Source organism: Lepidochelys olivacea, assembly GCF_965140295.1.
Source record: "Lepidochelys olivacea isolate rLepOli2 genome assembly, chromosome: 21".
NCBI lineage: Eukaryota > Metazoa > Chordata > Testudines > Cheloniidae > Lepidochelys > Lepidochelys olivacea.
This window is the reverse complement of record NC_140431.1, coordinates 6314119-6328518: the sequence shown is the minus strand read 5'-3', so window position 1 is coordinate 6328518 and position 14400 is coordinate 6314119. Positions and strand designations below refer to the sequence as shown.

Below are 14400 nucleotides of genomic sequence, written 5' to 3'. Positions count from 1 at the left end.
CTACTCCCCCAGGATGCTTTGAAGCTTAATTAATCACACTGTTTAATAGACACCAGGATCTGCAAGTGAACACCACCATAGAAGTGTATAAATTTCGTATGCATAAGTCATATTACATGCATTGTGTTTGTTGCTGCCATTAGCAGCAGGAGGGCAAGATCTGTTCTCTAACAAAACTCAGTTCACATTCACATAAGCGCAATTGCAGTGTACCTCTTGCTGGGGACAGCAGACCAGGAAATCCAGCAATAGCATTAACACTATTTCTAAAATGAGAGCACTGTTGAGGAAAAGGAGCACCCTTTGCTGATAAATAGCCATGTGATTTATATAAGAGAGTGGTGTAGCATGGATTCTATACGAGTAATTAATTCTGCAAAGGTGTAGAAGCATACAGAAACAAGGACAGCACTGGTAAAATACATTAACTGTAGGCATGCCTAAAGCTTTTATCACCATAGTACCAAGTAGAATTGGCATAAGGGTTCTGGGAAACTGTACTCCCAAATCAGTAGATAAAGCATATGATCTGTCACATATTGTTTATTATCAAAAAAAGAAGAACCAAACCAATATTAAATTAAATAAATTACACAAACATTTTGAGCTTGTTATGCATCATGCAAGTATCAAATAAGGCTTCAAAGTAATTACATATTAATATCACTAGACTTTCAGAGACATAAAAGGTCATTGGAAGTTTAGAATTTAACACCCCCAATGGACTCTCTTTCTGAGTTTCTCTAGTTCCCTGGTCAAGATACCCTGGAAATGAAGCTTTCTGAGCTGGCCACATAGAACCTTTGAAAGAGAAATGCAAGTCATGCTAACTTGTCATTCTGTTTTGTTCAGATTAGTGAATGTCGCCTTTGAAACTAATGTTCTGGGACCCATAGACTTGTCAGGGTTCTGCATCTAAAACATTTGTGCTACTCAGTAGCAAAATGGTGACAGGAGTTATGCCTTCAAAAATACCATCTGTCAGCTGCTGAGGGCTGCATTTGTCACCAGAATTGGCACTGGGCTACAGAAACCAAGTATCCCTCTACCTGAGACTTCAAGGTGGCAGAGTATGTAATTATTGCCACTACTTTCATGGCATCATTCTTGACATCCCATCCATCATGCTGCTGGGAACTGCAAAGGAAACAATACATACTTTGCACAGGGATCTGTTGCTCTGAGGTTTCCTGTATTTGAACTGATACTTTGGCTGTCAGGCCTGTGGGACGGTGAACTGAACTTTTAGCAGACACACTCTGATTCCTGAATTGCAATTAGGAATATCACTAATTTAAAGCGAGGTCACCACAGAGCTTTTATTATAATGAAAAAGCCCCTTGTTCCATTGCACCAAGCTTTTTGTTTATTCTGATCTTAGCTTGTAGGACATGACAGTCCCAGCAAAATTGTGATTGTCTCACTAAGGTCAGAGTGAGAAGTAACCTTTTTTTAGTGTTCTCCCAACTAAAGAAAACTGTACTTCTATTTGTTTAATAATTTTCTCCTGCACCATGTAATCAGAGACTGAGGTTGAGCAGTAGTGACTTAATTAATGAGGTGCCACACAAAACCCAGGCAGCTCTGATGTTATAACATGGAATGTTTGTCGAGCCTGGATGAGTCATGCAGCTCTATTTTCATTGCAAGTGGGGCATCATTTATCTGGGAGCCACAGTACAGCTGCATTTTCTTTCCCCGATAATGTTATCTCAAAGACCCTTTTATCAGGGTGGTTTAAGAGTGTTTTATGAATTAAACAGATTTAAAACCATATAGTAAAACACAAAAGCGTTATTGACATTTTAGGTTATTAGAACAGAAATAACTTTTTAAAAGCAAATTTCCTTTGCATTATTAAGGCCATTATCTATATTTTATTCCTGAAAAACAGACGAGTCAGTTTCACATTTGCTTCTAAGCAGTTTCATTTTCTGGCCCTTATGCTTTATCCCAAGGCTGGAAACACCACAGCGGAAGATTTAAAATCCAGACAAAAAACTGCTTTCATCAGAACTTTAAAAATGTCATAGAAAAAATTCTGCTCATCATAATTTTTGCAAAATTGCTTTTCACAAAACCTGAATTTGGGGCCTAAATGTACGAATAAGTGTCCCTTTAATCCTCAACATACTGTATTTTTCAGCGTTTACATATACTTTAAATGCATTTCCTCTAGTCATAGGCTTCAGAGAATCAATATGGAGATGAAAGGAAGGAACTATAACAGAAAACTAAAATAGCAATAGTTATTAGCATCACTCACACTTTTATATATAAAAGTATTAGGGTTTTTTAAAAAAAAATTAAAAGATATCATCTGTCTATCGGTTATCGAGTCAGGCTTGTTTGCCCGAGAGGTAGATTGTCCTGGTAGCATCAGTTTGTGGTGATTTTTATTCAAATTCACATAGCGCATGAGGGACCAGACACCGTAGCAATCTCAGCAGATGAGCTTTCTCTTGTCACTTAGGTGATTACCTAAAATCTCTTCAGCTTGAAGCTCCAAGCTTGGAGAGGTTAGTGCTGGGTATCACAAGAGCTGTTGACTCCTGGCATACCCAAAATATGCTCAATCTTTAATTATACTGCTCCTGAGTTTTAGCATCATCAAGAACCATTGGATGTATGCACTGAGCTGAAGGGTCTCTCTCTCCCTGTCCCTGAATTTGCTAGGGATGGGCACACTGGTTAAGAAAACCTGCTCACCCTGAAACACTTACCTATTTCTAGAGCTGAATCTAAACTGAACTTTTTAGCAATGTCCAGATACTGAGACTAGGAAGAGGAAGCATCAAAATACCACAGGAATACTTGCTCTCATGATGTTCCCAGATTAAAGGCCTGACCTAAAGCCTGTTAAAGTAAAAGGCAAGATTCTCCTTGACTTCAGTAGGCTTTGAATCAGGCCCTAATTCTGCCAGTGCTTTGAATAAGCTTTATTTTAACTACCCAAACTGTTGGGAAGGCCAGTGTGTGAATATAGCTCCCACTAGAGCTGGCAGGAGCTCTTGGTCATGTGAGCTGAGGGTGGCTAATACCCAAAAATAGCCTGAGCATGTAATATAGAATGCAGCATTACTCCCATGCAGTGGTACCAAGGATTTTAGGGTAATAGAAAACACAGCACTGGCTCAGTAAATGGTACCTGGTAATAGACAGGACAGCGCAGGAGGGCCTGTAGGGTAATAGAGAATACAGAGGTGGCTTTGGGCAGCAACCCCAAGAAATTCACAAGCTTAAATTCAGCGTGCAGATTCCCAAAAGGTCAGTGCACATTTTAAAATATTATCACCTTGCAAACCTGCGTCACTGCATCTTGAGAGGGTTACTTGTGGTTATGAATCAAAGCCAGGAAAGGCTTGTAAATTTCCTTATATGTCACCTCCTTGGAAAAAGGAAGGAAAACAAAGGTGATGCCTGTGTTATGCAACCCTTATGGCTGGGTGTGTGAGTGGGTTCTTGAGGAGGAGGGACAGAGATAGGGTTGACAGCGATGACGGATATTAATAATCCTTCTGCCTGGAGGCACTTGCCATTAAATTAAGTTGCTGCTCTTCTACGTGTAGATGAACGTTATTTCCTGAGTTCCTGCTTCTGTTGTGTTCTGCTACCTGCTCCAAGAGTCCATTGCTCTGAATTCCACACACAGAGGGAAGGAGGAGAGAGGATGTCAGGAGGAGAGGTGTGACGGCCCCTTGCCTCACAACCTCACTGCTACCCCGGGCTGGAAGCACAGAAAGGCTGTTCTGCGCACCACTCAGACAGGGGAAACTTCTTCATAAAGGAATACGTGAGAATAGTCAGTTCTGGAGGCTTTGCCAGCACTTTAACATTCCCCCAGGCACTTACAGCGCTGTCTGGGCCTCCGAACGGAACATGGTTCCAAACATCTCCTAAAGGGACAACAAGATGGGTTTGGTTAGAATGGTACCAATGACTTTCACATGTTGGTGTCCAACCGCATAGCCACTGCACTTGATCTCCATTTCTGTATCCAGCTTTACACCTTCTTCATTTCCTCTTGAGCTTTACACCGCAAGAGGGAAGGTTATTGGCATTGTGGCTACCTGGTTCATAGGGTTTCCTTTGCATTGTTCCTTAATAGGCTGAAAGGGTCAATTTTTCAATGACTGTCTTTCTCAGGCTAGGCCCTGAATGGATGCAAACAGTGCAGCCCCATAAAAGTCAATGGAGCTATGCTGATCTACACCAGCTGAGTACTTGGACCGAGATCTAGTGATAGGCCTCATGCTCCACACTCTCCAAACTTTGGAGGCCTTCAGGATCTGAACTTTGTACCACAGGCCCATCTCCAGTATGAACCCAGGAGTCCCTGTACTGGAATCGATCAACAGCCCATCTAACCGAGTATCCTGTGACACTGGCCAGTGCGCGATGTTTCAGAGGAAGACATAAACCATCCACCACAGTGTGTAATACCATACCATGCAGAGTGAGGGTTTCTTCCTGTCCTCCCCAGCCCTCAAGCTTCTGCATTTAAGCCTGAGGACTGATAGCCCACCAGCCTCCAGGCACACGACAGATAAAAAGCAGCAGATGCAGCAGCAAAAGTCAAATGAGTCTCTCTTCAGAGGAAGGACAGTCTTGTAGTTAAGCACTAGACTGGGAGTCAGGAGATCCGGGCTCAGTTCCTGCTGCTGCCACAGTCTGACCTCCCTGTGTGACCTTAGGCCTCTCACTTCATCATTCTGTGCCTCAGCCTCCCATCTGCAAACTGCATAACACCGCTCCCTCTCACCCACCCTTGGTCTGTCTCATCTATAGTGTTCTAAGCTCTATGGGGCAGGGGCTTATTATGTATATGTACAGCTCCCAGCATAATGGGGCATCAGTCTTAGTTGGGGCAGCTGGGTGCTACCACAATACAAAGTGATTCCTGGTCCTATTCCTCACCTCCTCCAAGTTCTTGAATTCTGCACTGCTTTCATCCACAGATTCATCATAGATGGAGAGCTCTGTCTGACTTGGTCTCTGCATGGGAAGAAGTCAAAATCAATGATTAGCAGGCACAGGACTGAAAAGGATAAAACTGTAGCTAACCCAAGAACAGCCTGTGAAGTTGCCCTGTACAATTTGGAAGCACGAATTGTTATTGGATATGGGTCTGGACCAAAACATCAGACCCAAAACCAGTAAAGTGGATATAGAAAATGATTGGGCAAGTGTATTGGTCCTGATTTGCATTTACACAAGGGCTGAACTACACCACTTTGGCATTACATTTACATTCACAGCCTCTTTGTGGCCCCTTTTGGCTGTGAAAGTGGTATAAAGAGGTATTAATGTAAATGAGAATCAGACCTATTGCCTTTTGGCTCTTCTTTAAAAAAAAACACCCACATTTGTTCCAGTGTGAAACTACCTCTTTAAAGTAAAGTACCTGGAATCTGGGGCCCAACTGTGTTAACCGGGACCCTGTAAGACACCCCCCTGCCCGCCCCGACATTTAGATTCAAAAAACAAAACTGAAAAAGAGTCAGTTGTTTCCTTGTCCTCAATCTCAGTGGGATCCAGGTGGTTTCACCTTCAGCAAATCTCTTAAAAAGCAAATAATTGCTGTGCAGCCGTGATAAGCGCTTGCCTAGTGTCAGCCCAAGGTTGGGGCTGCAGAAGTCTTATCAGGTGTAGCAATGCAAATAAGTGGGCAGGGAGCAGCCCAGGGCTGTGAGCAGCTAGTTACAGTGTAGGCAAGGGAGAGGTCAGACCCCAGTTCCCTTGTTCAGGGAACAGTGAACTGCAAGACTGGTGTTTGGAAGCGGTCACTTAAAGCTGTGTGCGCCACTCTGCCTGTGTGGTTCATACACAAGCATTCATCACTGTGGTGTCTGATGATTGCACAGCTCAGTGTCTATCCATGAGTGCGGCTGATGCCCTCACCAGCACCGCAGATGCTATACTTAAAATTCCAACTGCCCCGCGGTTCCCTGGGACATCGCTGAGTAGCCAGAAAAAAAGACACATTCCCTTCCTGCAAGCATCACGGGATGTCAGGGAGCAGAAATAGAGGAATAAAGTATGAGCCAGATCCTCAGCTGGTGTGAACTGGCATTGCTCAACTGACTTCAGTGCTAATTTACACCAGCTGAGGATTTGGCCCTTTCAATATGGCTATTGCTAACAGATATCGAGCACACTTTCCCCGATCAGACAGGCCTTGCACCTTTCCCCAGGCCAGTGCTCGGGTGACCATATTTCCCAAAGTAAAATGGGACACTGTGCAGGGCTGGCATCGCCCCTTCACCCCCCACCCCCCCATTCCTTCGCACCCCAGTTTGTTGACAAAGTGGGCCTTTGTCCTGTTTGCTCTTGCCAACGGATCAAGTCAGCAAGAGCAAACAGGACAAATTCCGCCTTTTGGAAAAGAAAGTCAGGACGACTGGGACAGGGCTTAAAAAAGGAACTGTCCCGGCCAAAACGGGATGTATGGTCACCCTAAAAGACTCTCCAGCACCCCACCCCTCCCCGAACATACCCCATCCTATCGGTTGCTTTGCTTGCTACTTCCCTTGGGGTGTAAGGTGCACTTATTGTGCGCACCCACTGAATGCCTCATTACTGCACGATCCATGATTCAGTGGCGTACATTGTTTTAGGAAGGTTTTGCCCTTGTGCTGGGAGCTAAAAAAGCACATAATTTTTGTGTTTTTCAGGAGACAGCATAAGCTAGTGGATAGTGCACTAGACTGGGATTCAGGAGGCCTGAGTTCTCTTTCTGCCACTGTTGCCGTGCCCATAACACTTCATCTCTCTGTGCCTTTGTTTCCTCTCCAACCCCGTGTCTGACTGTCTATTTAGGTTGCTAACTCTTTGGGGGCAGGGACTGTCTTTTAGTATGTGCGTATACGGCACCTAGCACATTGGGGACCCGATTTCTAACAGCTACTGCAATGTAAATAATAACGTGGATGACCAGAAAGGGAGTCTGTGGTGACTGACAGTGAGGGGAAGAAGAGTTCCCAGGGTCATCATATTAATTCTTCTTCTTCCTTCCAGGCTCCCATGGAGTCCTGCAGTCCCTTTGCGGCTCTTTAGAATGCTGCCTCACCCACTCCCACCCAACCCTCGGGTGGCAGTAGAAATACACTGGGAGAAAGGACCCAAAGGGAAGCAGGGTTTCCAAAGGGGAATGTCTCTCGATAGCGTATTTCCCCTGGCTGAGCTGCTGTTTGCGCACACGCATAGTGGCAAGTCTGGATGTTTTAACATGTTATCATGAGATAAACTCGGCAGCCTGGCCATTGTTTCCATTCGAGTTACTATGCAATAACCAGCTGGTATCTTACTAAATAACCTATGTCACCCCTGTATTTACAGCACGTGCCACACTGCTGCATGTCACTTTCCTTGTCCCTCCCACTGGTAGTCACTTCCTGGGGAGGTGGACATGTTCTGCCTCTAGTTTCTATGGGCTGATCTCGGCCCTTGTTTGAATCTATGCCTCCCCGTTGGTAATCAAATGTTGAGCAAAATCCTGCTCCCAGTTACACCTGTGCAATGCTTTTGACTTCAACAGGGTTGGACAGTGACCCCCATATGGGTGTCTGGTCTATACGCTTGGGTCTCTGCCACTTGAGCTAATGGAATAACGGTAGTAGGCTCTTATCCTCTCATGTGTATGCATGTGTGTAGCTGAGGGCAGAATGCAGCCCTGCGGTTCTGCAACCTGGTGGAAAACCCAAGGCGTACCTCTTCTAAACCAGGAGGACGGAAGACTCCTTTGGCATTTGCCAGCGCAAACAGAACAGCATCGTGGATGGTCAAGAAGATGTGACTTGGGTCCAGGCCCTCTTCTTCGAAGACTCCGCCTGTGCTAATGTCATGGTACACCTGGGCTGCAGAAGGAGAAAAGACGCTATGAGCAAAGAGAAACGGACTGAAGGAGGAGTTGTTTGAAAGTAAATGGGGCTGACGGAGAGTTCCTGAACCTGTAGCAATTCCGGTGGGCAGACGCCGACCAGATCAGAAAGGAAATGGTTGGGAATTCACCCCTACACAGAGCAGAGTGCCTGCCAAAGCCTGTGCATTACTGGCATCCCATTTAAAGCCGGAGGGCCCACTGCTGCTGATGCGCTTGCAGATGTGTAAATGAGGGCAGAATTTTGTGCTATGGTTGGTTTCTGAGGTCGTGACTGAAATAAGATGGTTTGCTGGGCTGAGCAGGAGGAAGGTGATTGTGCTGGCATCCCAGGGAGGGTTTTCAGCGGGTCATGGGGGCAGCAGTGGAGAAGGGTCTGACTTGGACAGGCAGTTTTCCATGATTTTGGGATGGGAGGATTCTGGCAGAATTTTTGTCCTGGGGTGAGGCAGGTCAGTAGTCCAATGGACAGGGTGGTTGGAAGAGAGCAAGGAAGGGAGAAGAGAGACAGATTTACTGCATATATATGTATTCTTAGGTGCAAACTATGGAGGTACGATGTCTATATCCAATCCCAGATAAAATGCCTACATTTATACACACCAAACGCAGACCTTTTCCAGTCTATATTCCCCCCCTTTTTTCTGTCCCATCTGTTCTGATTTGCTCTGACATGTCAATTACACATTATTACAGAGAACAATGAAGCCCAGGAAAGTCTAAGTATAATCCTGTCCTATTGTGGGACAATAAACTTGCATGTTTATAACCATTAGCCACAGCCATTAAGCTCCAAAGAGAACACAATGGGGCCTGAAATAAATGTTTCCAAGTGGAAAACATCCAAAAGCCTCAATCACAAAGAAAACCATCCCCTTTTTCATTTTGCCTTTGTGGAATGAAATAGCTCTGTAAACCCTTTCTTCTTGCTACACGCTTGCTTTATTCTCAACGGCCCTGAGCTACGAAATCCCGCTTCCTAAAATAATCAGTGTGGAGTGGCATGTGCCAGAAACCTCATCACTTAGGAGATTTCATAGTAGCACTGGGGAATATATTGTAGGGAAAAATCCTGTACTAGTCACAGGAGAGGACTAGATAACTGAAAACTTCTTTGGTTCTCTGCAGTTTCATCCCACCCTTTCCATTGATTCAATATAAAAACTATATCACCACTACGCCTGTGTCTGAGAAACTGGGGAAAGAGCACAAAGAAATGTGCTATGCTTGGATGCTTACCATGTACGTTTGCCAGGAAGACTTTAATCCCAATCTTCTGATAGCTGGAACACAGCTGGATGGGAAGAAGGAGAGAGAGGATAATAAGAAACAATAATATTTAGAGATGCTTTGGACTTATATAAGGCCTTTAATCTAAGGCTCTGCATCCACTTTGCAGATGCTAATTCATACACCCTCACAAGCTGTAAGTGAGGAAGATAATAATAAGTGAGGAAGATAATAATAAGTGAGGCCCTGTAACGGGAGGTTTTCAGTATGTGTGGTCTATATCTGTAGTCCACTGTATTCCTTCTCTCTGGCTCCGGGCACATGGTGCAAACACGGTAGGGTGACCAGATGTCCCATTTTTAAAGGGACAGTCCCATTTTTTGGGACTTTTTCTTATATAGGTGCCTATTACGCTCCACCCTCTGTCCCATTTTTTCACAGTTGCTATCTGGTAACCCTAACACACATGAACCCACAATGGACTACAATACGGACCATCACTTGAAAAAGAAGCATCTTTATCCCCATTGCATGGCAGGGAAACAGAGTTGCAAAGAAGTGACTTGCCCAAGGATTCACATGCTGAATTAGTGGCAGAGAACTAACCTTCCCCAGAGCTTTTGTGCCCATCAGATCCACAAAGCACACTCCACTCATGTCCAAGATAACGGTGTGGAAGCTGACGTAGGGCGGTGCTGTGATCATCGGGTCGATGTTTGCAACTGGGCTGACGCTGCAAGTGCTGCCTCGATGGCTCGAGATGCTGCCCAGCTCACTTGAGGTATTGACCTGCCTGGCATTGTTTGTGGGGGGGTGGAATGGGATGTAGGAGATGCTGGTGCCATTGGCAGTCGTTTGGTTGTTGTTGGTGTCCGTCGGAGAGGTGCTTTCAAAATCTTTCTGGAGCTCTTGCACTGACAAGGTCTGCAGCCAAACAAAGGCAACCAGGTCAGGATGCGATTATCAGTGCTCTCAACCTACCTCCTGAGGCCAGCATCCAGCCCAAATTTTGCGTTTGAGCTACAGCATGTATTTTAGAAAGACGTCCATCAGGCTAGTTTCAGTGGAGTTACAGCAGGCGTGAGCTTCTTTTTGACTGCGCCCAAAGGATCAACCAGTTTGTCAAACATTGTCAATGTCTCAAACTGCAGGCTGCATTCCAGCCACCGAGCCACCCCCACTCCCACTTGGCCCATTCGTACCTAGCAGGCAACAGGACATTTGACAGCTTCCCTGACCATGAAAAGAGCAGCCATGGGGTGAGATGGAGAAAGCCCTCAGGATCCAGTCAGTAGAAGAACAATGTGGAGGCGCAGCCAGGGCTGATACAGCCTCTCCTTCCTGGATCCTCTAAGTTGTCATCCCAGGTACTAATTACCTCGACCAGCTGTGTTCAAACAGGGGAGGCCACTTCGGCAGCTTGCCAAATAATTCCTAAGGGCTATATCTACTTTGCTTATATATTCACATACATTTTAATAATCAAGACTGGACACACTGTGCCCATATTCACCCCCTTCCATCATGGATGTCATTTTGGATTCACTAGCCACAACATGAAGAGGAGACCAGATCACTAACGGGTGATCTTTCCCTACAGTTACAAGCCATGGGCTCCCAGGCTGGTCATTCCCGATCTAGTCACTCTGGGCAAATTGAGCTGAATTCTGTTTCTACTGAACTCAGTGGGACTTTTGCCCCTAAGTTTGGTGTGAGCATGGTTTGGCCCTTTGTGTAGGTCACTGTAGCACGCGCTATAGGAAAGAGAGGGATGGGGGAAGTGCCCCGGAGAGATTGGACACAAGGACGTACATGAGGCCATACAGCAATCAAAGGAACCCAGAGTGAGTTACCTTCTTGTTCCTGAAGAACAATTTTTGCAGCTTCGTTGTTTTTTGTGATGCCGCCTTCTTCTCCTGGTGTTTCACGTATTTTTTTCTGGCTAAGTACACTTTGCCAGGGTCTACCCCAGTCTGTGGAGAAGGAGAGATAGTGAGTTGGGTTTGCTTATGTAGCTCATCTGTCAGTGTCGTGAGCTCAAGAGCCTTGTATCCATATATGAAAAACGGAAGGGGAAACTGACCACTGCCCATGCTAGCACATGGTCCAACAACACTTCCCTTCTCAGGAGCACAGAATATGAAGGCAGCAGGAATAGAGGGGCTGAAATGGGACCTATTGTGCCCCCAGCTTACACACTCTCTGTTTCAAGGTGAATCTCTGCCTCAGCTGCTATGTTCACACTGCTACTTTTAGCATGCTAGCTTGAGTCCTGCTAGTGTGAGTCTGTCCAGCTGGGCTGGAAGGCTGCAGTGTAGACATACCCATAGCGGCTAAAGTCCCAAGCTCTTATAGCAACCTGCACAAAACTTGGATGGAGGAGCACAGGTTGCAGGAGGAGGGAAGAGTTTGGAGGAGGCAGCGGGAAGTCAGTCTGTGTGCACAGGGCTAGAATGCTAGTGGCCATTGCAGCACCTCTGGAAATAGTTCTTTTAATAAAGAGCCGGTTTAGTTTCACAAGCATGGAACCGTCTCATGTTGTTACCCAGCATGTAGTATATGAGATGTGATAGTAACAGTGGAATTCCATTGCAGTTGGCACACACCAAAAGTCACATGACAGCAGCCAGGAGGGTGCATCAGAGGAGGGCTGTAGAGAGACTCACTGACCAGGGAAGAAAAGGACTATGCCCTGGAAGGGTAGAAGGGATTATTTATGAAACCCTGCTGATTGGGAAAGGAACTGCTGGTACCTGAGAGGGCAAATGAATTGCTTATGTTATGGAACCTGAAGGACTTAATAAAGCAGGCCCCTGCAGGGGAAACATTAATTAAAACTCCTGAGTGTTTGTGACATGACTGGACAGCTAAGCCAGGGAAATGGAGATCATGTTGCTATGCTGGGAGGTAGTCTGCTGTTGACCACACCCTGCAATGCTTCTTATCTGCAGAGGCCTCAGCTGAGCTCCCTTCCTAGCTGAGTGTCATGGTCTCTGCTCTCAGAAACTGAACACACAATCCCCCATGGGGCTCCCAGGCCGTGCTGGCTTTGGGCAGTCAGATCAGAGGCTGAAAGCCACATATTTTTGGAACCAATTAGTGCTTTCCATCATCTCTGCAAACAGAAGCTGGCTAGGGTTTTCTTACCTTCGCTATAACCTTCTCCCTGAATATCTCTGAGTTGGCAAAGTACAGTGGGGAGCAGTAGGTCACAATTTTAATCCCATCAAGTTCATGGACCTGCAACAGACATCAGAGTTCAGACTATGCACAACAACTCAAGCCTTTGCACGGGCTTGTTGGTTTTTGCAACAAGAGAAAATAGAGGTGCGGTGAATAGATCTGGCAAAGAAACCTCAGGTAACCTTCGATAAATGCTTATCTGTGGGGAACACAACTAGAGCTGGCTGAAAATTTTTGCCTGAGTCTTTTTTTGGTGATAAATCCAGATTTGGCGACACCAAAACATTTCACAAATCCATGTCCATTTCGCCAAATTGTTTTGGCTGGACAAAAACAAACAAATACTTAGAACAAAAAATTCAGAAAAAAAATCAAAACATTTCATGTTGACATTTTCAAAACAAAACCTTTCAATTTTTTTGACTCCAAATGACTTTTTGTTTCAAAATTTCTTTACGTTTTTATTAAAAATCAAAAATGCTTAAAAATGGACAAAATGGAAAGGAAACCTTTTGCTCGACCCAAAGCAATTATTTCCGGGAATTGCCAGTGAACTGAAAATCAGTTATTTGCACAACTCTAGACACAACTGCCAGCCCCCTCTACTTTACCATGGAGTAATAATATAACCAAAGAACCAGCCCTGCAGGTGAGGCAGATGGGTGGCAAATATGGGGGCCTTCTGCTTAAAATGAGACAGGCAGGTAGTAAATGATCACAAAGGCCTCCACCAGAAAGAGCAGATCTACTGTTATGGCTCCTGAAAATAAGAAGCAAATAACCCCACTGAGCTGAATCAGGAGAGAGTGTAACAGAGCCTACAGCCCCTTTGAATCACTTATTCGTCGAGTGATGCAGGAATGAGAAACGGGGGGCGGGGGGGGGGCTTGCATTTTTGGTTGGGGGATTTTAGCTTCCACACTTACCTTATTGTAGGTTTTGGGGTTCTTGTAAATGTCAGTGGAAGTTACCTGACCCAGGGCAGAGCCATTACGACTAGGGGAAAAAAATACAACAGATAGATTAAATTTAAGACGGGAAAGAAAAATGCTGCATCTCTTGCTGCCATGCAAGTGTGCAGCACGCTAGGATTATTGTTTATTTATATTATGGAAACAGCTAGAGGCTCATGCAAGACTGGGTGCCTCATTGTGTTCAGTACTGGTGAGAGCAAGGTTAATTCACAAGACTGCTCTGTTCTTTGGCTGAAATTCACTTCTGTGCGGAGGGTCAGCTGTAGGCCGATGCACAAGTTCAGGCCTATGCTGAGGGGAGTAAGTAGTGCATAGGCTTTGTGCCAGGCTCTGCACGGGGTGGATTTCACCCTTTATGAGCAGTGGATTCCTTAAGGAAGGGCACATGGAGCTGGTGTTTTTCTGGGCAGGGTAAATAGCAGCGGGTAAATACACCCGCTTTGGAGTAGGCACCTGAGTTACTGTGATCAGAAATAGAAACCAGGCAGTAATTAACAACTGACATTCCTGCTTGCACATTGAGATTTGGAGCCTGCATTTGGGGTTTGGAGCCTGCATTTTCCCAGGGCCCCCTCTCAGATCCTCCTTTGAAAATCTAGCTCGAGGGCCATTGATACAAAGAACCCCCAGGTTGTTTTGTAACTGGAAAATGTTCTGCAGTTGCACTGCCATATTGCAGCTTTTCACCGAGATGCTACTTACAACTGAGTGTGGAAAACCACCACCAGCACAGAAAATCCCACGCCGACAGCGAGTCCGAACGGCAGGCCCAAGAAGAAAGCTGACAGGAAACTCACCACCCAGACCAACTGTGGGAAGACGAGAATGGCAGGTCATTGCTCTGTGCCACAGGCAGTGGGCACTCTGATGAAGTGTTTGCAAGGACAGCTGGACCAGAACCAAAATACCTATGGCCTGGGGATTAAAAAACCTAAATCTAAATTTTGCAGCTTAGACCCTTTTCTAGTTATAAATTGCTGTTTGGTGCACGAGAAAAGTTTTCATGTGCAGTGTCTGTTCTTGGGACACTGAGGCACAAATGCCATAAACTCAAGTTCCTCAGCTTTAGAAAGGTGTCAGAACATTTGTACAGTACTTCAGATACCCCTCAATACCCAGACTAGCTCACTCAGT

At 45.4% G+C, this 14400-nt stretch overlaps 1 protein-coding gene across 1 annotated transcript in view; it reads right to left on the bottom strand.

Annotated features, from left to right (window-relative positions):
- Positions 1-600: 600 nt before the first annotated feature.
- Positions 601-14400, bottom strand: part of SLC26A9 (solute carrier family 26 member 9) — a 31354-nt gene continuing 17554 nt past the window's right edge. The window contains exons 12-20 of the mRNA XM_084611464.1: positions 13969-14075; positions 13219-13288; positions 12257-12349; positions 10963-11082; positions 9716-10033; positions 9119-9173; positions 7711-7856; positions 4918-4995; positions 601-3896 (exon numbers count right to left, since the gene is read on the bottom strand). Of these exons, the coding sequence (XP_084467590.1) occupies positions 3849-3896; positions 4918-4995; positions 7711-7856; positions 9119-9173; positions 9716-10033; positions 10963-11082; positions 12257-12349; positions 13219-13288; positions 13969-14075 (1035 nt within the window). The 3' untranslated portion in view covers positions 601-3848. The remainder of the gene's footprint in view (positions 3897-4917; positions 4996-7710; positions 7857-9118; positions 9174-9715; positions 10034-10962; positions 11083-12256; positions 12350-13218; positions 13289-13968; positions 14076-14400) is intronic.